This window comes from Abrus precatorius, unplaced genomic scaffold (genome assembly GCF_003935025.1).
Source record: "Abrus precatorius isolate BTA unplaced genomic scaffold, Abrus_2018 Scaffold11, whole genome shotgun sequence".
NCBI classification, from domain to species: Eukaryota; Viridiplantae; Streptophyta; class Magnoliopsida; order Fabales; family Fabaceae; genus Abrus; species Abrus precatorius.
In genome coordinates this window covers 4646239-4670757 of record NW_020874303.1, presented here as the reverse complement: position 1 = coordinate 4670757, position 24519 = coordinate 4646239, and the positions used below count along the sequence as shown (strand labels likewise).

General features: G+C 31.9%; 3 protein-coding genes across 4 annotated transcripts; 2 read left to right on the top strand and 1 right to left on the bottom strand.

Annotated features, from left to right (window-relative positions):
- Positions 1-404: 404 nt before the first annotated feature.
- Positions 405-7872, bottom strand: LOC113853977 (probable serine/threonine-protein kinase At1g54610). The gene is made up of 8 exons (XM_027484728.1): positions 6545-7872; positions 5078-5362; positions 4266-4583; positions 3722-3949; positions 3165-3265; positions 2462-2576; positions 1407-1871; positions 405-1172 (listed from the first exon to the last, which is right to left on the bottom strand). The coding sequence occupies exons 1-8, from the start codon at positions 6950-6952 to the stop codon at positions 969-971; spliced, it is 2124 nt and encodes a 707-aa protein (XP_027340529.1). The 5' UTR covers positions 6953-7872; the 3' UTR covers positions 405-968.
- A 7713-nt stretch (positions 7873-15585) lies between these two features.
- LOC113855013 lies at positions 15586-21331 on the top strand. Its single transcript, XM_027486428.1, has 9 exons — positions 15586-16310; positions 16937-17239; positions 17397-17610; positions 17782-17891; positions 17968-18167; positions 18996-19099; positions 19585-19775; positions 19914-20113; positions 20673-21331. The coding sequence occupies exons 1-9, from the start codon at positions 16067-16069 to the stop codon at positions 20862-20864; spliced, it is 1758 nt and encodes a 585-aa protein (XP_027342229.1). The 5' UTR covers positions 15586-16066; the 3' UTR covers positions 20865-21331.
- A 1465-nt stretch (positions 21332-22796) lies between these two features.
- LOC113855142 lies at positions 22797-24083 on the top strand. 2 transcript variants are annotated; one of them, XM_027486643.1, is made up of 2 exons: positions 22797-22977; positions 23464-24083. In XM_027486643.1, the coding sequence occupies exons 1-2, from the start codon at positions 22956-22958 to the stop codon at positions 23847-23849; spliced, it is 408 nt and encodes a 135-aa protein (XP_027342444.1). In that variant the 5' UTR covers positions 22797-22955; the 3' UTR covers positions 23850-24083. The 2 variants fall into 2 exon arrangements, with proteins under 2 accessions (XP_027342444.1, XP_027342445.1); XM_027486644.1 differs by lacking the exon at positions 22797-22977 and adding an exon at positions 23254-23309.
- The last annotated feature ends 436 nt before the right edge of the window (positions 24084-24519 follow it).

Sequence of the window (24519 nt, the reverse complement as noted above, 5' to 3'; positions counted from 1 at the left end):
TAGTGAAGACAAAAAAATGTTCACTTTTTCTTTAAAAAAAAATGAAACTCATAATTTTTGTAATTTTTAATAAACTTTAATTAATTAAAAGTGTACTAAAAAGAATATGTTTGATAGTATGTTAATGGAATTTCGTTATATAAAAATAAAAAGAGATAGTTTTGTATTAGGATCCATCAAAACGCAAATTTAAACTTCAGATGTTTCTTTCACCATAAAACTTGCTTAGTTCTTAAAAAGACTCCTTTCTATGCCATTTATGAGATTCCTTTTAAGGAATAACTCTATGCAAATTACATTAGCTTCTAATCAATGCCAGACTTAGTTATTTACATAACACAGTCATAATCATCTAAAGAGATTTCATGTTCGTATGTCAAATGATAACCACCCAATTTCATGCACCCGAAAGCTTTGAAATTTTATGTTAATTCAATACCACATCCCAAATGGTTAAATGTAACCATGTACCAAAATGAAGCAGTGTGTTAGGATTTACATTCACTCCAACACTACTAATTATAACTTTTGTCATGGATCTTCCATGTTCACACATTTCTCCAAATACACACGTAATGATTCATTCTAGAAAGATGAGTCAGGTGACAAAAAGAGAAAGCAAATATATACATAGATACATAGCTATCTTCCCAGTGATAATTACTCTATCATAAGTTAAACACAAGGAAGAAATGGTCCCCCAGTATTGCACTACAGCTTAAGGCTGATAAGCTTTACAAGAATGGCCCCATATAATAGAAATTGCATCTGAGTGGAAGGAAAAAACATGTAATGTGATGAAGTGGAGGGGAATATTTCTGAGCTATAGAGATACCTAACATGGCCATGGGGGGCATTTTCGGAGGGATACTAACTCCCTGTACAGGCAAAATAGAAAAGGAAGGAAAAAGGTGCAAAAAAAGAATCAAATATTCTTAAAGATGCTTCGCTACTTCAGGTTCTACAACTCAACGACCAGAAACAAATAATGAATTGGTTATCTGGTTCCCCTCAGCTTGGAGTCTTCTCATTTTTGCCTTGTCCAAACGCGCTCTTCTAACTGCCTCTTGAATTTGGCGGTCATGGTCCTTCAACATCTGATCCATGTTGCTTGACGGAACTAGCAAAGGACCAGAATAATGAATTTTATGACCCTTGGACCCATAACCAACCTGCAGCATTGTGAAAAGATGAGAGAGTAAGCAAGTAAAGCATTTAGTGTGTGTTTAATTCAGCTTATTTTGAAGAAATAATTTTTTATTTTTGTCAGCTTTCTGAGTGTTTTAAAAATAAACGATTATTTCTCTTGAAATAAGTTGTCATAAACATACTATTAAACAAAACTAAACCAAACTGTAAATATCAAGATAGAGAAGGTAGGAAAGGGAGAAGGTGCAACTACTTACAAGATTTGAGTCTCTGTTGCTACTTCTCCCTTCTTCCTTTTGAGGAGCATGTACATGATGCTTCTGATCCTGTTGCATCATTGATTCAGAGGCTTCCTTGAAGGATCCTGGGAATCTGCTTATAAGTTTTGGAGCCTCCCCTTGTGATGATCCAGACCTTTCTCTGCGATCATCAGACAACATACTCCTCCTTGCTGCAACTAAGCCTGAGATTGTTGATAAGTCACCCCCCATTGAAATCTTTGGAGCGTCGTCCTGGTTCTTCCCAGCTTTAGCCCATGCAGCGCGGTGAGTCAGTGGACCTGAATGGGAGGCTCTTTTGTGTTGATGTACCTGCGGATCCAAACTTACTTCTGCCGCTTGAGATGGTCTAGGGGGATCAATGGGAAATCCAGAAGCAACTTCTTCAGGATGTGGGTTAAACTTCTCACTCCTGCTTTGAGAATTAGTCTGTGCTTGTCTCTTCTGTAAAAAAATGGTTATTGGTGTTTTCAGGTATAAGAAAAACAGATGTGAACAAAATGAATGAGTAGATAGAATGCTAAGAGGATAAAGGTATTCCAGAAGGGAAACTGAAAGAAAGTCAGGAATCATCAGGAAAATAATATAAATATTCAGCTAAAGAGGAAAGCCATAGCAAATTTCAAGACGAAGGCAGTATGTATAGTAGTTTTCATCTTGCTCAGTGTTCACTATACCACAGATTTAAAAGTTCTGAAATAGCAAGAAGTTCTTCAAAGAAGCTTCCTTTAAGAATTAATTTATAAATGCTCAACAAAACTTTAATTCCTCTCTTTCTCTTTTTAGTTTAATTTCTAAGATGCATCTCACCTAGTGGGATAAGTCTTTATTGTTTCTCTGAAATGCCATGCACATATTTAATTATCCACATGGAGAAAGAGTTTATGCCAAGTTTCCAACAAGATATTCATGCATTTGAAAGGTTAATTGATCTCAGCAAACAGAACAATTATCATACATAAACAGCAATGAGCCAATGAGAAATCTCCACGGCCTAGTTGGGAGGATAGCATTACACTTAACAATGAATTTACCTGCATTGACAAGACCAATTCAGCATTGGCATCGGGTGCAGGAATGGCTCGTGATTCTCTTGCACCTCTTCTCTCAAGATCATGTCTCTGGCCCTTGCTTCCTGCTGCTCCTTGTCTGCAAACATCATAACCAAAACCATAAATGAAATTTTATTGCTCAACTTTACAAGCAAAGCCAGCACTTGAGGACAAGAAGTAAGGAACCCAAGAGAACTTTACAGTAAAACTAACAAGCATCAGTCTGATTTTAAGAACCATACATAATTCAGCTTGATTTATTGATTACTTCTGTATACACCCACATCAATCATTTTGAACATTACGAATATACTATCCCCTGCTCCATAATCTAAATAATTTTGTGTGTCAGGGTAGCCACACTTATGCCATGAATTTTGTATTTTATAGTAGTTTAAAAAAATTAAAGAAATTGGATTGGGTTTATTCTCACAAAATCTAGAAGATTCCTGTCTTCTAATTTACCAAAGTTAATCATTGCATATGACGCTGCTGCATTTTGAAAAGAAAACCAAAATTTTTGACAAAGAGATGCAACAACAATAGCTGAGATTTTTCGATTAGATGATTTCAAATATTTTTTAAACCTAAACACATGCACTGAGGCACCCTCCAGAACTTCGATTTTTATTTATACATTTGGCAATAAATATACACAACAACTCCACACCAAAATTGAACACACCTTCTAGCTTCTTCATCCCGCACTTTGGCATCAAATTCTTTGCTAGGAGGATATTTTGGTAAGCTTGAGGGATCACAAGGTAGAGGCTTTGTCGAGAAGAACTAAATTTCAAGTAAACCAAAAGGAGAGAGTCAATGCATACTGAAGTTTGAAAACAATATTCTACTGTATAAATTTCGTGCAAAACTTACGTAGAGCAAAACATACTGAATAACTACTAAGTACTAACCAATAAGTGATAAACACATCAACTAGTTGATATACTTACTAATTTTCTAACATATTAAGGTTGTGGAAACAAATACTAGAGTATGCTTGCAGTAATACACATGATGGAGAGAGAATACAGGGACATGGATTTATTATAAGATATATAAGCAAAGAGATCAAACATTTAAGCTTACAACTTTTAGAGGACCTACAATAAAGGTTTAGAAAAAGACTAATGCTTTTCCCCGACAACTATGAACATCGACTCTCTATATGTATTGATAGAGTTGCCTGCCATTATTAAAAAAAATAATAAACAACTTAAAAGACACTCCAGAATTTCACACCTCACTATTCAAAGCAGATGCTGAAGTTCCACGATCAGCAGGATCTATAGATAAAAGAGTCTCTATCAATTCTATTGCCGGTGCAGGAAAATCCTTGAAAGTTTCACCAACGCAACGCCTATAGGGCTGTTGAGGCTTAAATATTGTTGCATGAGGCAACTTTGATTTTCTCCAATAGTCCTCAGAAGGTGAACCACAAAGTTTAAAAATTTTATGTAATTGCTCCACCTACAAGACAGAAAATTGTAGTTTCTAATCATTTTATAATACCACAAAGCTACTTATGCACAAACCATAAAAGAGCATGGACAGGATATTGTGAATAACATAATATTTATATATCAGCGCATTTTCATCCACTAAAAATATCATATTGTTAACATGTAACAAAACCTAACTAATGTTTAATGAATTTCAAAAAGCCACCACATCAGCCTAAATTCTTCTTCCAACTGTGAAGAGCACATGTTCACAGTGCACCATACCATAGTAATTTTAAACAGATGAATAGAACATTTGAATTGAAAGATCAAAGCATGCATACCTCAGTTCTTCCAGGCATTATAGGCTTGCCAGCATATAGCTCAGCAAGTATGCAACCTGTGCTCCATAAATCTACAGCAGTGCCATAATAAGTGGCTCCAAGTAAAAGCTCTGGTGGCCTATACCAAAGAGTGACAACTCGGCTTGTCAGTGGCTGAGTTTGATTGGGATCATAAAAGCTTGCCAAACCAAAGTCAGCAATTTTCAATATTCCGTTGTTGTCAATCAAAAGATTGGAACCCTTAATGTCACGGTGCAATACACCACAGCTGTGGCAGTGATCAAGTCCGCGTAAAAGTTGCTGCATGTAACATTTAACCTGCCAAGTTCCAATAAGAAAATAAATCTCTGTCTAATTTTTTTTTTATCTTGTAGCATTTTGTTTTGAACTGGATTTACCTTGGTCTTTCATTAAGTTTCTTCCTCTAAATTTAATAGTTCATTTTTCAAACCCAACAGCAGAATGAATTAAAACTTGATGATTCTTTTATTTCTTTCTTTTCTTTGTGTGCCTTGAAGCATTTTGTCTTTAACTATTTTAGTCTTAGCAGTAAATTTTATTCTTCATTTAGTTTCTTCAAATTATTTTTGTTACTCTCATTTTCAATGGAAAAAATAAAAAAGGAATTAAATTTCAGTGAATTCATTTAGGAACTAAGTAGGAGTATCAGCTATTATCTTAAGTACAAATATTAGGCAAATGTCACATCAATAAAAATATGAGGTAGAAATTTTCTCCCGAGTCTACATGGTAGGTTACATTTGCAATAAAATGGACAGCAAAATAGAACATTAAGAAGCTTTAGAAATGACCTGTGCTTCAGTAAACTTTAGTCCAGGATGCGATGCAAGCCCAGCCAAGTCATGCTCCATATACTCAAAAACAAGGTATAAGCTGCAAGACATCCTTGATGTAACCAAGCCTTCCAGTTTTATGACATTTGGATGATCGAGCCTACGCAGAATGTGAATCTCCCTCGCCATGAAACGAACACTCTCAGGTTCAAGATTATCAAACCTCACTTTTTTCAAAGCAACAATCTTTCTTTGTTCAAGATCACGAGCTCTATAAACATTGCTATAAGTTCCCTGTCCAATCTGCAAATCAGAGAGAGGAAAAATTTATCATTCAAAGCCAAAAAGCATTCAGGAGGTAATATCCATATTGAAATAACCTGAAAATATGGAGAAAAAGAGAGCTGTAGTTCTGAATACTAAGTACACAAGTCCAAATTCTAACTTCAATTTTATTTCAAAGACGTTAGAACATAGATTCAAGAATATATGGCACAAACATAAGTTGCTTAGGTCTTACTAATATGAAGCAGTAAAGAAAGAAGCATAACATCGTTAGCATTTCAAATTCAATTTCGATCATGAATTTTGTGTTAAATATCATATAATGAGATCATAAAGATAAAATATCACTTTAAAATGATACCTTGATTAATGTATTACCGAGGATTGTAAGCATACAACAAAACTATGCATGTTGATTAAAGGGGGAAAAAAGTTCAAAATCAATCAGAGACAGTTTCTTTACCAAGAATCATTATCAGCTGTGAAATTCACAAGAAATCTTCCAAAGAAATTAAGCAGTTTTAGTCAACTATTTAAAGAAGAAGCACAAAATTAGGTTAGAGAATTCAGCCAAGTATGATGGCAACTTTTATACTCGTAAGTCATAATAAAAAAAGGTAGAGGGAAAAGTTGTGATGTGTTTTTTTTTTATTTTACTTTTCAGTTTATATACTTCCAGTTGCAAACATGATTGTTTTCACTTAATTTCCTGTTTCCAATAATTTGCTAAGGAAATGGTGAAAACAACACTAGGACCTGTTTAGTTTAAGGAAATGTCTTCTATTTCTACTTTCAGTTTTTATTAATAATTTCAAAACTGGCACATTGTCTTCGTGTTTTTATTTTTCATTTTCAAATATTTGTAGAAGAAAAGAAAAAAAATAAAATAGAAACATAAAACATTTCTTCAAATTAAATAGGCCCTGGTCTCTCCTTTTCCACATTGCCACCACAGGCACAGAGTAGATTTTTGAAATGTAAATGAAAAGATAAAAAGGAACAAAAAGATCAGGCAAAAAAAATATATAACATTAAATAATTAAAGAGACTGATTTTGAGAATTTTTAACATTTAAATCAATACTCTATTGGCAATTGCAAAAACAATAAGAAAGCAGAGAATGGAAAAACAAATTATCTGCATCAAACGAAAGCATTATCACAACGTAATTAGGCAACCAGATCAAGGAAAGAAACATACTTTATCCAACTTCTCAAAAGAATCAGCACGCCGTGGCAGCCATCCCTTGATAGCCTCTCCAGCCACCGATGCCAGCCATGAGGGCCATCCAGCTGCAACCTGCTCCCCTTCCATGGCTTTGGGAATACTACCAATCCCAGGATGTTGAGCAACAGCATATTCCGTTTTCTCCCTCTTCCTTTCAAAACCATCACCTTGCACTCTGACAGAACCATTCCCTTGCTTATCAATCAACGCAGTTCTTCCATCGTTGTTATCATATCTATCCTTTACTCGATACACTTCCTCCCTCCTTGATGAAGTTCCCCTAGATATACACAAATCCGACGCGACCTTACTTGATAAACGCTCCCTTGGACTCTCCTTACTGTCCTCAATGGCAGAAGGCTTGCAACACATGCAACCCATTATGTACAGCAACCTTCCCTCTCACAAAACCAAGCTTCAATCTCAATGTTCACCCCTTCAATTGCATTTCCAGTATCCTATCCTATTATCCTCTTCTTCAGTACCCATAACCACCAAACTAAGCCAAAACTCTTCTCAAATAACGCACAAATAAACATATAATACAAGCTACAATAGCAACCCGGTCTTCATCTCAACCCAAATGTTGTCACAAATCAGTAAACAAGAAACACAATCCATCCTTAAAAACCCAATAAGATGTACAGTCTAAACATTCAACAAATCAAGCCTGATAAATCTAAAAATTCATTACTTTACTCTACCCAGTTAAAGCAAAAACAATGATAACTTGAAAATGCGTGTTACTAGTGCAGCAACAATGTTCCCAGTGAAATCCCACTAATTTATAATCCAAGAGATATCAAAGCTTGAAAATTTACAACAACAGCCAGATCCTAAGAACCTTGGGAAAGTGGATTTTTAAGGAATATGACCTTGATACAGAGCTCCTGAAGGTTTTGGCAGCATCCAAAGGAGAAGAGTGAAAAGGGGTATCATTGAAACTCAGCAAAAGAGGTAGAGAATGGAGAAGGAAGCCATGGATCTAGGGCAAACAGGTATGGCAGAAGCGTTAGTGTGTTTTGGAAGATGGAGTAAGGGAACCAGCATAGTAAAAAATTTACGTAGTTATTAAATTACACGTTAAATAAAAAAAAACTAGGAGAAAAATATGTATGTGTATTTAATGTTGTCGCGGCGCATATTTATGTTGCGAAGGGGGAGTGTCCCCGGCACTGCAGCTTTCTGTGAAGAGAGAGAGAGTGAGAGAGAGAGAGAAACTGTCAAAGCCCAGCGCATCAAGACATTCTTCTTCTTCTTCTTCATGTTACACAGCCACGCGCCTCAAAGGCCCAAATCATACTCTTTTTCTAATGCAATTAGCTTATTTAAACCATTAAAAACTAAAATTATAGCAATGTTTACTGTTCTTTTTATTTCAATATATATTATTTAATTTATATTTATATTATAATAAAATTATTTTAAATATATCATATTTAAATACAAATATTAATGAACATACTAGAATAACAATAAATACTTCTTAAAATTATATATAATATCTTATATCAATATTTTTATGTTTTTATTATATATATAATACTATAAAATTAAAATAAATATGTTTAAAGAAATTCCTTTTTAATGATACACTATAAATAATATTTTTTTAATGTGTGTTAAAAATATATAATAAATATAAGTATTATTTTTTATTAGAATATAATATTTAATAATATTAATGTATTAAATTTATAAATTTTTATAAAATTAAAAAATAAATAGTACGAATAGTTTATGGCAACAGGCCCCCTACCCTTAGTTTAAAAAATAAATTTCAGATACGTAATTGGTAATCTGCCGTTAAGATGGTAAACAGGTCTAAACTCAACGAGTAACTATAATAATTATTTATGATAAACAATATATTTATCTATCAAATGAATGTAAGTTGGAATACGAGTCTTGCTTTTGTTTTTTATATGTACTTCTATAGTGTATTTAATAATTTATATTTTTAAGTGTCTTTTAACTAAGATAAAAAATTATATTTATGATACTTTATAATTAATAACAAAATTATTTTTTAAATATTTTTTTATCTTAAATTGTATATTATCTTTTATTGTTGATATTAAATGTATTTAAATTAATTAAAATGCAAATAATGAATAGAAATACCACATATATATATATATATATATATATATATGTGTGTGTGTGTGTGTGTATAAAAATATAACTGTTGAGTTTATTAACTATTATCTACAAAAGTACAAATCCAATACCTTATTTAAAGTTTATAAATTGTTATTCTTACTCGCCGTTTTAATATATTTCTCTTTTTGTCATGTATTAAACTAATTATCAAATATAATTTATAAATTTAGAGTGAGATGAATCCTTCCAAAATTCTCCTTATTCGAAAGAATTACACCATATTTTATATTGAATGAACATAAAATTTTAATCCTTAATTTACAATTTGTATATTTTAAACCTCGAATTTTATTTTTAATGAAATGTTAATAAGTGCCTTTATAATATCTGCATTAAACTCGTCCTCGTAATTTTAATAAAAAAATCATTATTAAAATAATAATCATAATAATAATAATAATAGTTAGTATCTTAAAAATATTGATTACCAATACTTTTTTTAGTGATTTAACTAATGTGTATAGATGATTTTTTGACAAATCCCAAATCACAATTTAAATTGAAAAAAATGTTAATATCAACACTAACTAATTTGAATAGCAACAGAATGTAGTTATCAAAAGTGATTCAATCGCACTTTTGTTATCATTTGGTTTCTCGTATCAATGATTTGGCAAAAGAATGCAAAAACAGTATCGTCTTATACTTAAAAAAAAATGGAAATTCAGTAGCTTACGCCTTTGCAAAGTTTGGAACTCGTCAAATGGTCTTTTTTTTTTTTTAAATATTCCTATACTTTATTGACTTCAGGCTTGACTGGTACTTACTTACTTTAGTAGAGGTAATTAGGTACTTTTGTTTATTTTCGTTTGTTCACAATAAAATGTGAGTTTTGTTTAGTGAGAAAATAAGTTCATGGATTTTTTTTTTCTTTTTTTAAAAGTAGATTAACTCGATTCAACTTAAAGTATATTTTACATACCAATAATTTCAAGAATAAACAAATAAATTGCTATTTTTATACTTTATAAACTGTAATTTTATCATGTTATAAATACTCGAACCTACTATATTATTTAATGAATAATTAGTTCAAACGGAATAGATTTGTTTTTTAAAAATAAAACAATATGTTTAAGTTTTATATATGAAAAACTCCACGGATTAACGAGAGAACTAGTCCTAATATTCCATATTATCGTTTTAAACTCAAGTATAGTTATTTATTATGAAAGATACATGGAATCTTACATTAAAAAGAATGATAAAATCATTGTCAGATCATGGAGTCTTGGATACATGCAGTTTTAGAACTATTATGTTTATTAATTATGTGTAATCAGGCTTTTTTTTTTTTTTACAAAATTGACGTAATTTATACTGTACATACTCAAGTATAGTTATTTATTAATTACACATGATTTGTTTACATGTATGTAATCGCACGCCCAAGGTTCGCAAGGGAATCTTTGTTTTATTTTGTGTTTATTGAGTTACATCTCCGGTGAGCTTTAAATAGGAAAATTATTTGGATCCATAATTGAGTTAGTTATAAAACATGCATAAATATACAAGTTTTGTTCTTGTAACTGTACTCTATTGTTTTTATTTTATTTTTCTTATAAAACCTATTATAATCCTTCTTTAAACAAAATAAAATTATTTTATAATATTTATACACGATTCTTGCATTCATTAATAAAATAAAAATAGCTGTGTTAAATATTTAAGAGAATTTAAACGTAGTCAAGTTAAAAAAAATAAATTAATCATGTTTCCGAAACTCTCTCAATTTTGTCATGTACGATTGACACAAACTCAAGCTTTTCGTTTACTTAAGACAAAAAAGCACGTGATTTATGAATAATAAGCGAGAGAAAGAAAAGTTAAAAATTTATCATAAAAAGAAAAACAAATTTCCCAAATACTGTTTTATTAAACTAAATTAACTTAATGTTATAAAAATAAAAGAAAGAAAACGACATGACAAGCATTGCGTGGAGTCACCTGCTTAAACAGGAGCGTGCGAAAGTGAAATGAGGGTCGTTTGGCTCATTCAAAGTCGTTGCCTTTTCCACTGCTTTATCCTCAGTTCACTTCGCATTTGTTATTTGTTGGCTTCGTTGACGCAGTTACAATACAATCACACACACCGTAAAACCCAACGTTTAGTACTATTTGAGGGGCCCACTTATTCCTCATGACACGGTTATCCGTTCGATTTCTTTTTCATCGCACGGTGCAGATCCCTCCTCCAATCATATTCCCTTAATTTTTTAATTAACAAGATAATAAAAATACACAAAATATTCTTTGATCGTTTGGGCTTAACAATTCCCTCGAAATGTCGTTTTCGATTTTGGGGCATCACGCCCTACCTGTATAACTTGTTTACCATTTTTACTATATCTTTTCATTTCTATTTTTAAAAATAATAATAAAAAAAGGAATATACAACACATGCTTTCTGATAAACTTACACTACTGTAGAAATTTGGCTTTTTTATGCTTTTAAATGCGTAGCATTTTGGTTTTATTCTACACAAAATTAGGAATAAAGTTACTGAAATTAATTAAATATTAAATAAATCATACTTAGCATAAAAGTCAAAAACATTATTTTTCTCCAATTCAATTTTAATAAATACAAACGTAGATTAAGGATTTGTTTGTATTTACATTGTATTTTCGTTACAAGACTGAAATTTTCTCACTTGAAAAAAAGCATCATAAACCATGCTTTAGTGTATGTTTGATTTTATGTCTTGGAATTTATCTCAATTTAGCACTACACAATATACTTAAAAATGGTGTATTTTTCCGTTTTACTACTAACATGAATAGGCCCTAAGAAACATTACAACATATCACTTTCATAGAAAAGTTATAATCGTTGACAAAAAAAATTTTATAATCAATGTAAGCAATTGTTTAATATTATATAAAGAAATTCTACACAATTAAATTTAATATAGTAGTATCAAATGAATTATAATTAAAAAACTAGTTTGGAAAAGAGTGTTGCCTTTTTTAAGAATGTTACTAAGGCGAAATTTTGAAAAGTTCAAAACTTTGAAGATTATGATCCTTATGCAGGAATCATGTGTCCCCTCATAACTAATTTTTGTTTTCATGTTATTGTTCACTGACTACCCCCTACCCTGAATAATTGGGCGAACCATAAGATGAGAATAGCCCCTCACATGTACCTTTTTCTTTCGTCCAAAAGGTTTAGAAAAGCATGAAATGATGGAGTTGGCTATAATTAAGTCCTTTTTGCGTAATTGAAAAAGTCATGAGAACTCCAAGTTTCAACACCTTAGGCTTTGCCAATTAGTACTAAGATCAACAAAACATTATTAAGTTAGATTGAGTTTAAACACCTATAAATAATTACTTTTCTTTGTTAAAAAATATAACATTTATATTATCTTAAAAAAATTTAATAATAATTTATCCCTTAAAATAAGATTGATATTTATTATTGTGACACTAAACATGATCATTCAAATGTGATGGGATTTGTTTGGTGTGTTAGAATTTGATACTTGGGAATTCCCCGGATCTGAAAATGGAATAAACTTGATGTTCAATGGATAGGAATATATATCACTGACTAGACAACAAAATCAAGAAGAAGTGACTAAACAATATGAAGTCCAAATTGTGAGAACCCAATAAGGACAGGAAGATGTGAACCAAACTAATCCTTCCAAGAACACAAGAAAAGGAGATGGAGATGGTGAATGTGAGCTACCCTTTGCCATGACCCACCCCACAACAGCTGTCTGTGGCCATTAAATAATGAACAGTTTTGGAAATAATCATTCATGGGTGAAATTTATGTCTCTGCCTTGTGCCATTGAGACATGTAACGAGTAAATGGGGTCCAATTTTAAGTCATGGGCACGGCTTCTAATGGGTCCACTATGTGTATTTTTGTGGTCTAACATTAGAGTGAGCTTTTAACAATTATAAACCTCATACTTTGTACATTACGTAATGGACAATCCCAATTTTGTTTTAATAATGGCTACACAAAGTCAAATAGTCACACCCAAAAGGCCATATCGGGATATGCTTGTCTTACTTGTGCTAATCAACTTTTCTATACCTTATTCTATGTATATTTGCCTGTCTTTATCGTTGTTCTGTTTTTTTTCCCCTGCTGATGCAAAGTAAATGCATTATTAAGAAATTTTTGTGCTAATTTCGATAATACCCCCTTATAAAAAAGCTTAATTTGATTAATTTTTAAATGCCGTTGATCTTTTAGATTTGCATGGTTTTTAATAATTTTAAAAAACAAAAAAAAAAGTAACTTTGTACAAATCATATTTTAAAGAAAGAATCCAATTTATTTGGATGTGCGTGTCTTGGACTATGTATTACTTGCACATCTCTGATATTATTTGCAAATGGTGTTTCTAATGATAGGAATTTTAGGATTTAAACGACAATGCAAATAAAATTTATTTGAAATTATACTTCTAATACAGTAAATCAACGCTGGGTATTTGAATATGTTTTAAGTAATTTAGCATTTTTTTCTTATTCAAATTAATTACGAAAGTTACTACTGGCACTTGTTATGTATATGTTAAATTATATGCACTAATTGTATTTTTAAAATTAAATTTTAATGAAGTTATATTTACATCTTTTAAGAAATATTTGAAAAGAGGTATTCGGAGGAAAAAAACATATTTATAATTAATACATTTATGTTATATAATTTTATATTTTAAAATTCATTAATTTTTTAAAAAAAGTAGTCCGCTTTATCTCTTTCTTTTAAAACTCTTTTTTCCCGAACGTTCTCTTCAAGTTTAATAAAAGTTTATTTGATATTTTTACTCTTTTTACATTGTTTAAAACTTTTTTTTATTCATATAACTATATAAAAATTAGAGTTAACAGTGTAAAAATTAGAGAAAGCGTTGTTAGTGAAAAATATATGGTGTTATATTGTTATATAAATTTTAAAAAAGATTAAATTACTTTAATCTTCCATGGATGTATAACTTTATAGAAATTAGAGAAACTATGTTATTAAAAATATATAAAATATTATGTTGTTATACAAATTCAAAAAAAATGTAAAGTTAAAAGAAAGAGGGATATTGAATAAAAATATGAGAAGTATGAATATAATTTTCTAATTTTTAATTTATTTTATAACAAGAGTTTGATTTAGTGAAAGGAATTACCCCACTTCACAAAATAGTAAATTACGGTTTGAATTTTTTTTTTCCAGAACGTAGTACTCGATTGCCAACACTTAAAGAGAATACTCAAGAAAAGAAAATCCTAATCCACTTAAAATAAAAAAATATATATCAAAACATCATGCGTATCACATCAATTTATAAGCTACTCTATTTGTACTAAGCTAAGCCATTTATAGTTACCCCAATAGAATGGCCAGAACTTGGAATAGAAATAACCCATTTGCGATTATAATAACACGAAACTCATTTAGTTGGGGTCTTAAAACAACATTATTAGCTTCAAAGACTAAGAATAGTTTGGCCAGAGATTCTTCTACATGAAAATTATGATCCTGACGCGAATCTTTGTTTGGCATTTATCGTTGGGAATGGTGTAGGTGCGGGAAAGAGTGGATAACCATTAGAGTTGAGTAACCATGTTTTCAACTAAGCTTATGATTACCATTTCAGCTTAGCAGTCATTTTTCTTGACGTTTCTCAAGGCCTGCCAATAAAAAATTCAACAAAATTTATAAATAATTAATTCCTTAAATGTGATGACAAGATTTTAATCTTTAATCGTGTATATCAAACAAGTTTTATTAAGTGAGGCTAACTTTATTTTAATGATTTTTATACTTTGAAATCGAGAATACCCTTTATTAAAATATAAACTCAAAATGTTCAACCTTTTTAACTTTGGTCTTGCTCACATGATTTCCACCAACTGAAAATTTTTATGCAAAAGATGAAAAGTTCTTGGTCGGGAGCCAAAGTTATCTCTCAACTTTTTCGTTTATAATTAACCTCTCTTCAAATATGTTAATTATTCATACTTAATTGCTTTAAAATACTCTTATGCTTTTTAATCAACTAATACTCAAGAAGATTACTCTTAATTAGATAACTATTTATTTTAATTATTTTATTTTTTTAATTTTTTATCCGGTTTTATCCACATCTAATTTGAATCATGTGATAGATGAGTCTGTCACTAATATTTTTTTATATACACAGATACTTTGCATGTGCACTAAATGTTTTTCTAAAGTAACGTATATAATATTCAAATACATGTCCCCATTTTAAGAGCACAATTCACTTAAGGCTATGCAGACATCGTGTGAGCGAAAGTTTTGTACGTTATACCCTTCATTTGACTTACTTTTAATTCTCTTATTCTTTCTTCCCTACAAGGGCTGACAGAATGGACTGTGACTCGTGAGTAAATTAGTGTGAGGTTTAAAAATACATTAACAAATTTATAAAGATAAATTTAACATAAAAATTATAAATAGTAGTGTTAAAGTAAATACAAATTTAAATATTATATTAATCTAGTTTAACTCAACTAACGAGTAAGTTTGAATTCTCAAAACTCATTGATATAATGATTAGTTTGATTGACTCATTTATTCCAATTTAAGTGAGGGAGATCAATTATGATTTTTTAACAACAATTTTTTTAAAATACTAAATATTTCATCCTATTTCTCTAAAGTCTCGGAGCTGTCTCATGCATGAACCTCCACTTGTTAAATAAATGGGCCCATTCCCTGGATTCAAAAACTATCCCTGGAATTTTTGTTTTTTGGAATCACATTTGAATTTGGGCCATTCAAGGGCCATGGGCCCATTGAAGATCTTTGTAGAACTTCTGCATCTCATTCTTGTAAAAAGTGACCATCGTCTCTTCCCTCCATTCCCGGTTAGCCTCAATCAATCTCGCTTCTCCCCAATCACAATTCCACTCCCAATCTCCGATTCCAAATCCCACCGCTACAACGTTGACACTAACAAAGGTTTTCGTTTCAACGATTCATTGTCGCACACACCATTGGTCTCTCGCTGTCACCCGCATTCGCTACCCTCCTCCGCTTCCCATCAAGTTGCCGTTTTTATGCCTCCCACGCGTTCCATGACCGAAATGAATCGTGGGTTTTGGTTCCCAGCGCGTGACATTGAATGTATCTATCGAAACGAATCGTGGGCCTTCGAAAGGGTGTAAAACGCGATGGAGAATTCGGAGTGGATTTGAATTTTGGAGAGATTAAGATTGGCGGGTGCTTTTTAATTTATTTTTAAAAATTAAGTAAAAAATAGGGTTGGGGGATTTGGGATTTAGATTCGTGGTGTGAGAGATTGTGGATGGTATGAAAGGTGAAAATTTGAAGGGAGAGCAATGACTGGAGTGTCATTGGGTCTACGCACAGGGAGCTATGGGTCGCTGCAGCTGCTGCAAAGCGGCAACGTTTCGCCCATGCTTGTGCGTAGACCTTCAAAGGCGCTCCTTTATAACCCCAGAGAGAAAGAGAGGGGTTACCCTTTGATTTGCCGGCACCTTGGGCGAGGGAAGGTGGCAATGCTGCTCATGCTTGGCCTTGGCCTTTGTCTTTTTGCTTTTGGTTGCTTCACTGTATACAAGGGTTAGTCTTCGTGTACCTGTTTTTTATTATTATATATGTTAGAATTGGAAGTGTTTATGACAGCCCTTTTATTTAATGTTGAGTTGTTTGAGCCTTATGATCTATTTTATGCTGTTCTTGTCTCGTAAGATACAGGGCCGGTTGTTTTAATGTTGCGTAGAATTGATTTTGACTGTTTTAATTTTGAATCCTTGAGCAGTGTGTGTCTAAATTAAACACTCATATAGACTTACATTGGAGCGTGTTTTTCTATACGAAGGGCAATAATTGATTTTTTTAATGCCAAAACAAACAGGGGTATAATATGTGTTGCAATTTGGTTGGTTTTCATTTGAATGATTAGGTGCATCTTATAAGTTTGTGCTATTAAGATAAATAAGCCATGATATAATGGGTTTCGGTTTGGGTCTTTCTGGCACTGTTAGTTCTTGTGTTTTTATTCCACTGTTTTGTTTTTCTTAGTTAAGTTGAATTCATAATAGTTTAGATATAATTTGAGATGTCATGTTTTTGTTTAGGACTTTTGTCAGTTCTTATAGGTGTGTTTACCTTCATACGATTTTGATCATCTGCAGCTTGGAATATGTGTGTTTTATTGGGTGCTTTTTGGTATTGTTATGAACTAGGTGGAAACATCACTAATGAAATTGAAGATACACGATCTTATGCCGTTACTAGGTATGAAATTTTAAAACCTCATGGAGTAGTAGAAGATAAGTTACAGGCTAGTAATTCTTCTAGAGCGACCTCATTGACTAGTAGACATAGAGATAGAGATACAGCTAGGCCTCCTCCTGCTCCTCCTCATTCACAGTCCTTGTCTAAGTCTAAAGGCAAAAGGGGATATTTTCCTACCTTGGGACATCAATGTGACCATTTTGCATTTCCTCCTCCTCCACCAGCTGATAGAAGGCGAACTGGACCACGCCGTAAGTCTTTTTTTTTTTTTATTCAATTCTTTACTCAAACATTGTATCTATCTTCAATTTGAGCAGTAGCATCTGATACACACGTACAAACAGAGTGCATATTTAGTTAGTCATTGTAGAATTCTGTTAATCAGGTTCTTGTTCTCTTCCCTTTCAGCATGTCCTGTGTGTTATATTCCAGTGGAGCAAGCTATAGCTACTATGCCAAGTTTCCCATCAGAATCTCCTATACTTCGCACTTTGACATACGTGCATCATGAAAATCCAATTAAAAGTGAACCACATGGTGGTTCTGATTTTGGTGGGTTCCCTTCTCTGGAAGAAAGGGATGCTGCTTTTGATATAAAAGAGACCATGGCAGTGCACTGTGGGTTAGTTCATTTTTGTTATTTGCATTCCATTTTCTCACAATTTGGAGATTATTTTTTTGGAAAAACTCTTAAGTCACCCACATTAGTGTACAACACGTATCAGTGTTTCCTTGCTGAATGTATTCTCATTCCCTTTCCTGCATTGTCGTGACTGGCATAAACTCTTATCAGATTTGTGAAAGGAAGCAGACCTGGTCGCCAGACAGGATTTGATTTTGATGATGCAGATCTCTTAGAGTTGGATCAGTACCATGATGTCATTGTTGCATCTGCCATATTTGGTATGTCTATGTCTTATACATGTATTTTCTGTTGTTTGTTTTTTTTCACTTCTCACAGCTCTTTTCCATCTGTCAGGAAACTATGATGTTATACAGCAGCCCAGGAATATCAGTTCAGAAGCAGAGAAAAACATTCCTTTCTATATGTTCATTGACGAAGAAACGGAACTGTATATGAAGAATGCCAGTATTTTGGGTAGCAGCAGGAGAGTTGGACTATGGAGAATCATTGTTGTCCGTAATGTTCCTTATGCTGATGCTCGGCGTAATGGAAAGGTTGATTGCTTACCTTTTGCTTCTCAATAGTTATTATTGTAAAATCTCACATTCAAATATCTTAAAATTTAACCATTTTTGGCGTATATTATATTTCTAGAAAAGTCCCCTTTTTAATTGAAGCTTCTAATTTTCTGACCTTACCTCAGCACTTCATTTTCCTTGTTTCCATTTTCTTCCACATTCCACCATGTCGTATGTTTTAGGAAATGATTTTTACTAGTTGCTGCACAGTTTAAATAAACCACTAAACACATGTATAAAATTCTAGTTGGGAACCTGAGCTTATGAGTTATGACTGTCCTATTCTGAAATTGAAACTAATTGTTGATTTTGGTTTTTGGTGCTACCTACCTCACTTGCAAAGGTCTTCTCTTTAAGGGCTGTTCACCTTTTTGTATGGAAGGAAGTAAACTCTGCTGCTCTTCATTAAACCAGTGCAAGAGCTTAGGCTTGCATGCCCAAGGCTTAATAAGGAATTGATTGTTTTTGTTAATACTTAAATATCATGCAGTATTTGATTATATAGTTTGTAATGAATTATATAGCGTTATAAAAGCTTAAATCTAATAGAAATTTGTTAGGAAAGATAAAGAAAGGGAAATGACTTGGTTGTAATAATCATACAAGGAAAAAAAAACTGAATTACTGGTTTTTTATGAAGTATTAGTTTTGTTTTTAAGTAAATGAATCATCAGTTTTGTATTCTATTGAAGTTGATAAGATTTTTAGTTACATGTACACTGTTCCTAATATCAGTGCATCTGCAATTTAATGTATGGAAGTTGCTATATATGGTCTCATATGATGCCTTTAAACTTATTGCAGGTTCCAAAGCTTCTTTTGCACAGAATCTTCCCCAATGTCCGATATTCAATTTGGGTTGATGGGAAGCTTCAGCTTGTTGTGGACCCATATCAAATTCTTGAAAGGTAAAAACCATCTCTTTTTTGTGAAAATTTATTTTGGTTTTTTTATTTCTTTTTGTCTGTGAAGTAGGATAAGTTATTATTTATTTCATGATCTTTTATGCTTCCTAACTCAATTTTCAATAAAAACTTTCTATTTTCTGATTTTTTAACTAGTTCCTAAGGGCACTAGTTAGCAAGACCCTTATTTCACAATGCTATATGAAGATGTTAGAGTTATGATAGAATAGCTTGCAGTTAGCAATAGCATTTTGGTTAATTCTCTTATTGTGACGGCTGTAACTGATTTTATATAATGTTGTAATTCTCAATAATTAATCAGTGAAAAATCCTTAGTTTTACGAGTTCAAAGACTCTTTCCTTTCTTTCTTCTCTCTTTCTACCAACATGTTAATTACAGAATTTTAACAGAATAAGATAATGCCAATAAAAATTTATGATTGTTTATCTGTAATATATTCATTGTTACTGTCTTTCTTATCATCCAGGTTCTTGTGGCGCCCAAATGCTACTTTTGCAATTTCAAGACACTACAGACGCTTTGATGTGTTTGTTGAGGCTGAAGCCAATAAAGCTGCAGGGAAATATGAAAATGCTTCCATTGATCGCCAAATTCAATTTTATCAATACCACGATGGTTTAACTCATTATTCCAAGTATAAGCTTCCTATAACTAGTGGTAAGAAAAAAAATATATTTTCTTTCCTGCATATGTAAAATGGATTATGTGTGGAGATGTGTGCCTGCCTGTGCTTGCATATAATTGCTGCCTGCATCTTAAAAATCTAAAGCATTGTTTATGGATGAGTTTTTGCAGATGTTCCTGAAGGTTGTGTTATCATAAGAGAACACATTCCTATAACAAATCTCTTTACCTGCTTATGGTTCAATGAAGTTGATCGCTTCACTTCCAGGGATCAATTAAGCTTTTCCACAGTAAGAGACAAAATAATGGCAAAAGTTGATTGGAGTATTAATATGTTTATGGATTGTGAAAGACGTAACTTTGTGATACAGGTTGGTATTTGTGTGTTGCCATGTTTTTGTGTTTAGTTTTGTTGAAAAGCTACTGATTTCTGAATTCAAGATTCACGTCCCAATAATTTTACCTTTGGCGCAGCCTCTAGTTATGTTTGTTATAATTCAGTTAGTTATTTAATGTGCTGTAGTCATGACATGTATTACTATGCATGTTAGAGCTACCTTGGCAGTTATAGTCAAATTAAGAAAAAAGGGGGAAGAAGGAAAACTTCCAACTGAGCACAATGATTTTCTCCCTTAGACGATGATGGAAAAGATCAGGGTCATCATTGTCACTGCACCTTCTGGGAGGAGTTTAGGCAGTAATGTAAATACCCTACGACTTTTGTTTTGGATTTGATAGTCAGGTGCAATAATGCAAATCATTTTTCCCTCGAGTTTGGCTATCTCGAATCTAGTATAACCCTTTGAAAGATCCCAATGCATTTTATATTTTGTGAAAACTAACCAAATTTCTTTTAGCATATGATTGTGGCTTTTCAACTCTTTGAAATTAGGGATTTTTATGTTTGTGGCTTTTCATAAATAATATCAGGCCTACCATAGAGACATATTGGACCACATGCCTCCTCCAGTTGTTGTAATTCGACGCCGTCCTAGTCCACCGGTTGCTTATACTAACAGGTCTCAGGTGAAGAAGAATCCTAGGCGTGGGAGAGATAAGAGATCTGGTTCAAGGCGTCATCATAAAGTAGGCACTGTTGTTATGAATCACAATTCATTTTAGTGTCATCTTCTTCCTTGAGGTTTTTTGGTTTCTTTTTAACTCCCTTGATTAAGTGTAAATGCATTCTTTGTTGCAAATTATACATCAAAGAGCTCCAAACAACTGATACGATTTTGAAATTGTTGCTTCCTTGGCTGTTTTTTGTAAATATCTTTGGTAAAAATTCTTACCATCTTTTCCAGAAGGGAAAGAAACTTCTAACCGTTGAGTTTTACAATTGAGACGAGTATTTGTTTTCACTTACTAAAGAAAACCTTGTAAGTTTATAATTGTTTACGAAAAGTTAAATTAGGGAGCTTTTTGAAGAAGTTGAGGTGTATAAGTTCATTTTAATTTATGTAACAGGTCTACTTCATTTGATTGTTAAACATACTGATTAGGACCCAATTTTTTTATCATTTATGTGAAGAAGACTTTGTTTAGAGGAACCTTATGTTTTGATAATGAATTCAATTTTGGTTGTTAGTTAAGAGATATATTTGGTATGCGCAGACAAAAGAAATGATTAATTTTATTCTCTTCTGTTATTAGCTCTTAAACATGTTTGAAAAATAAAAGGAAAAATAATAATTGATGCTGTCTGGAAAAACAATGCATAGATCTAAGCTTTGTGTTGCCTTCGCAAACTAAATTTTTGAACAAAAATGCAATGAATGTTTTTTTACTTCTATTTTTTCGGGGTTTTTTTAAGGGAGGTTTTTTTTTTTTTTAGTTTATTTTCCACACTTGCAGTGAATGCTTAATTGGGAATACATTGTTTTTCTTTTTCAAAAACTATTTGAAAAGGTGGTGAAAAAAATAATTACTTTCTAAATCATGTAAAACCTAATTTCCCAGTAAAATGAATGATTATGGACTTTTCTAAAGTTTATGTAAAGCGAGACATGCTTCTTTCATTAAAAAAGGATATCTTCAATTTTAATATATTATAAAAGAATCCTATCTAAAGTAAACTTATATCAATATTCGTCTTCTGTTCAATGCATGTACTAGAAATTCTAACATTATTTGGAATAGTACTTAATATTTATTTTGTTAAATAAATTATATTTCTCTCACTAGAATTACTTAAATTACACAATTCTTCCTTCTAATTTAAAAAATTACGATTTACAATTTTGAGAAATAAATGTTATACATTAGCTTATTTTGAGGTAAAGGAATCTTTTACAATGATGGATACTTGTAAATGAACCTTAGAAATATATTTTTGCTCTCTCTCGACTATTAATGTTTCTTATTCTTAAATTTCTTATTATTGACTTTAAGATCTTAAATAATGAAATTAAGTTTTAAAACCATTGCTATTAATCTTGAAACTTGATCCAAAATCTTAATTTCATCTTCTAACATAACAAAATTAATAATATAAACTCATCAAAGTTTCGATAATATATGACTTACAACGAGGGAAATTTATTATAGGACTAAAAGTTTATTTACATTAAAAGAGACTAAAGTATAATGTATATTTATTTTTCAAGAAACCCTGTATAGTTTTCAAAATTTAGGAGAAAGACTATAATTTGAATATCTTTTGTGAGACCAAAGTATAATTCACTCTATCTAATAATAATGATAATTATGTTATAATATGCACTGTTTACCGTACTAAGAATTGGCAAATATTGATAGTAAAAAAATAATATGCAATTATTTCTGAGAAGTTATTTTTGTGAACAGTAGTTACATGAATAGAAAAATATCGAGATATTTAGAATTCGAGTGGAGGATGATAAATTTCAACCATACTTATCCATAACAACAAATAAGCACAAAATTATCAATCGGATTAAGACTTGAAAGCTTTAGTTTTGAAAAATAATATAAGAAGGACCAACCAAGTTTAGGACGAGCAACTCGAAAGGGCCCTACTAAGAAAAACAAAATTTTAACGACATGATGTTCTGAATAATATTATGTAGACCCATTTCCATGACCCACCATGCTTTCAATTGCTTAGTGGAACAAGAAAGGATGCCACCACAAAGGCATGGCATTTTCTGCATGGAGCATGGTGGCTTAAGGTATGGAAGCAATTTATAAGGCATTTATGATAATGCAACAATCAACTTTGGTTCATCAACCTCTATGCAAATTCAATTCTCCCCATGTAAGTCCACTTTATATACCAAATTGGTTTGTTGAAATTTGTCAACAAGTTATGATCAAGGTGAACTTCTGCATGCTATGATCAATTGCAGCTTCTGATTTGTTGAAAACTACAATTGAAATACTAAAGAGTTGTGATAAAAAAGTTATCATACTTCAACCTATAATCAAGATCGGTTGTGGCACAGGTTTGGTTCTATTGTTATCATTATACTCGTGGTAAGTAACTGTTGAAATACTAAAGGGTTGTGATAAAAAAGTTATCATGCTTCAAACTAGAATCAAGATTGGTTGTGCCACAGGTTTGGTTCTATTGTTATCATTATACTCGTGGTAAGCAACTAAAGCTTGAAATTTCAACTACCTTAATTACTTGGGAACGAGCTTAATTGAGTTAAAAAGTAAGAAACTAAGGACCTTCACAGTGGCTTTGGATCAATGGGTTCTTCTTGCTTTTTCCTAATCTGTGTTCTTCATTCAACAATAGCTTTGATTTGTGGAGCTTTGATGGTGTTTTACTCCAAAGAGATATGTGTGTTGGGACATGGACCAAAGACAGCAAGTAAGCTTCAAGGGTCAACACCCCATGATCAGCTACTAATTCAAACCTCAGATTCCTTCTCTGGCTTGTTGTTGTTCACCATTGGGTTCCTTGTGTTCATGGTTGCTTGTGTTAAGGACTGGGAGTTCCAAAATTTCTTTGCCAAAGGGTGTGTGCTTCTTCACATTTCTATGGCAGTGTGGAGATTCTATTTTGAGGGGAAACTCGAAGATCTTTCACATGATTGGCCTAGGCATGCTGTTGGGGACATTGCATTGGCCATTTCTTGGGTCTTCTTTCTTGTGTACATGTGGAGAGAGAAATATGATTAGTTAGTGTAAAGTGTAAACTTGTAAATGTTATGTTAGGTTTTGTAGATGAACACTACCAAAGCAAGGTTGAGCTTTATTAAGAAAGGTCCAAAATTTTTCAAGCTCTAGATACAAATTGCTTATGAGAAATTGAGATCACATTTGATGAAAAACTTTGGTTTGGTGCTGTGGTTGCTTGTTGGGTTCATCTGTACACGTGTACAATTTTCAATGTAAATTTTCAATGGACCATAATGTTGGTTCAAATGTGTTTATTGGCTTATGAATAATGCCTTCAACAATTAAGTTTTAGCTCATGAATTATATTGTATAATGCTATGCATTTGTATTTATTTTCAAAGGTTTATGCTTTTACAAATGTAATATTTTAAATTTTTTTGATAGGGGTTTTCCTTTTTTATCTTTTAACTGTAACAGTTCTCGTCACTCTTGTACTAAAAAAATTCGCACTATTTTAAGTATTTTTTTAAAGATAAAAATAAAACAAAATATCAAAAGAAAAAAAAATGTAAAAAGACATCTAATAAAATTGATGTAAAAATAATATTTTATCTTTTTATGAAAATGCTGTGTCAGAACTTGAAGTAGCATTTTTATAATATTATATCGTCAATTCACACCTTTCTTATTTCACTCTTCTCCCTCTTTCCAGAAGTTTCAATTGGCGTTG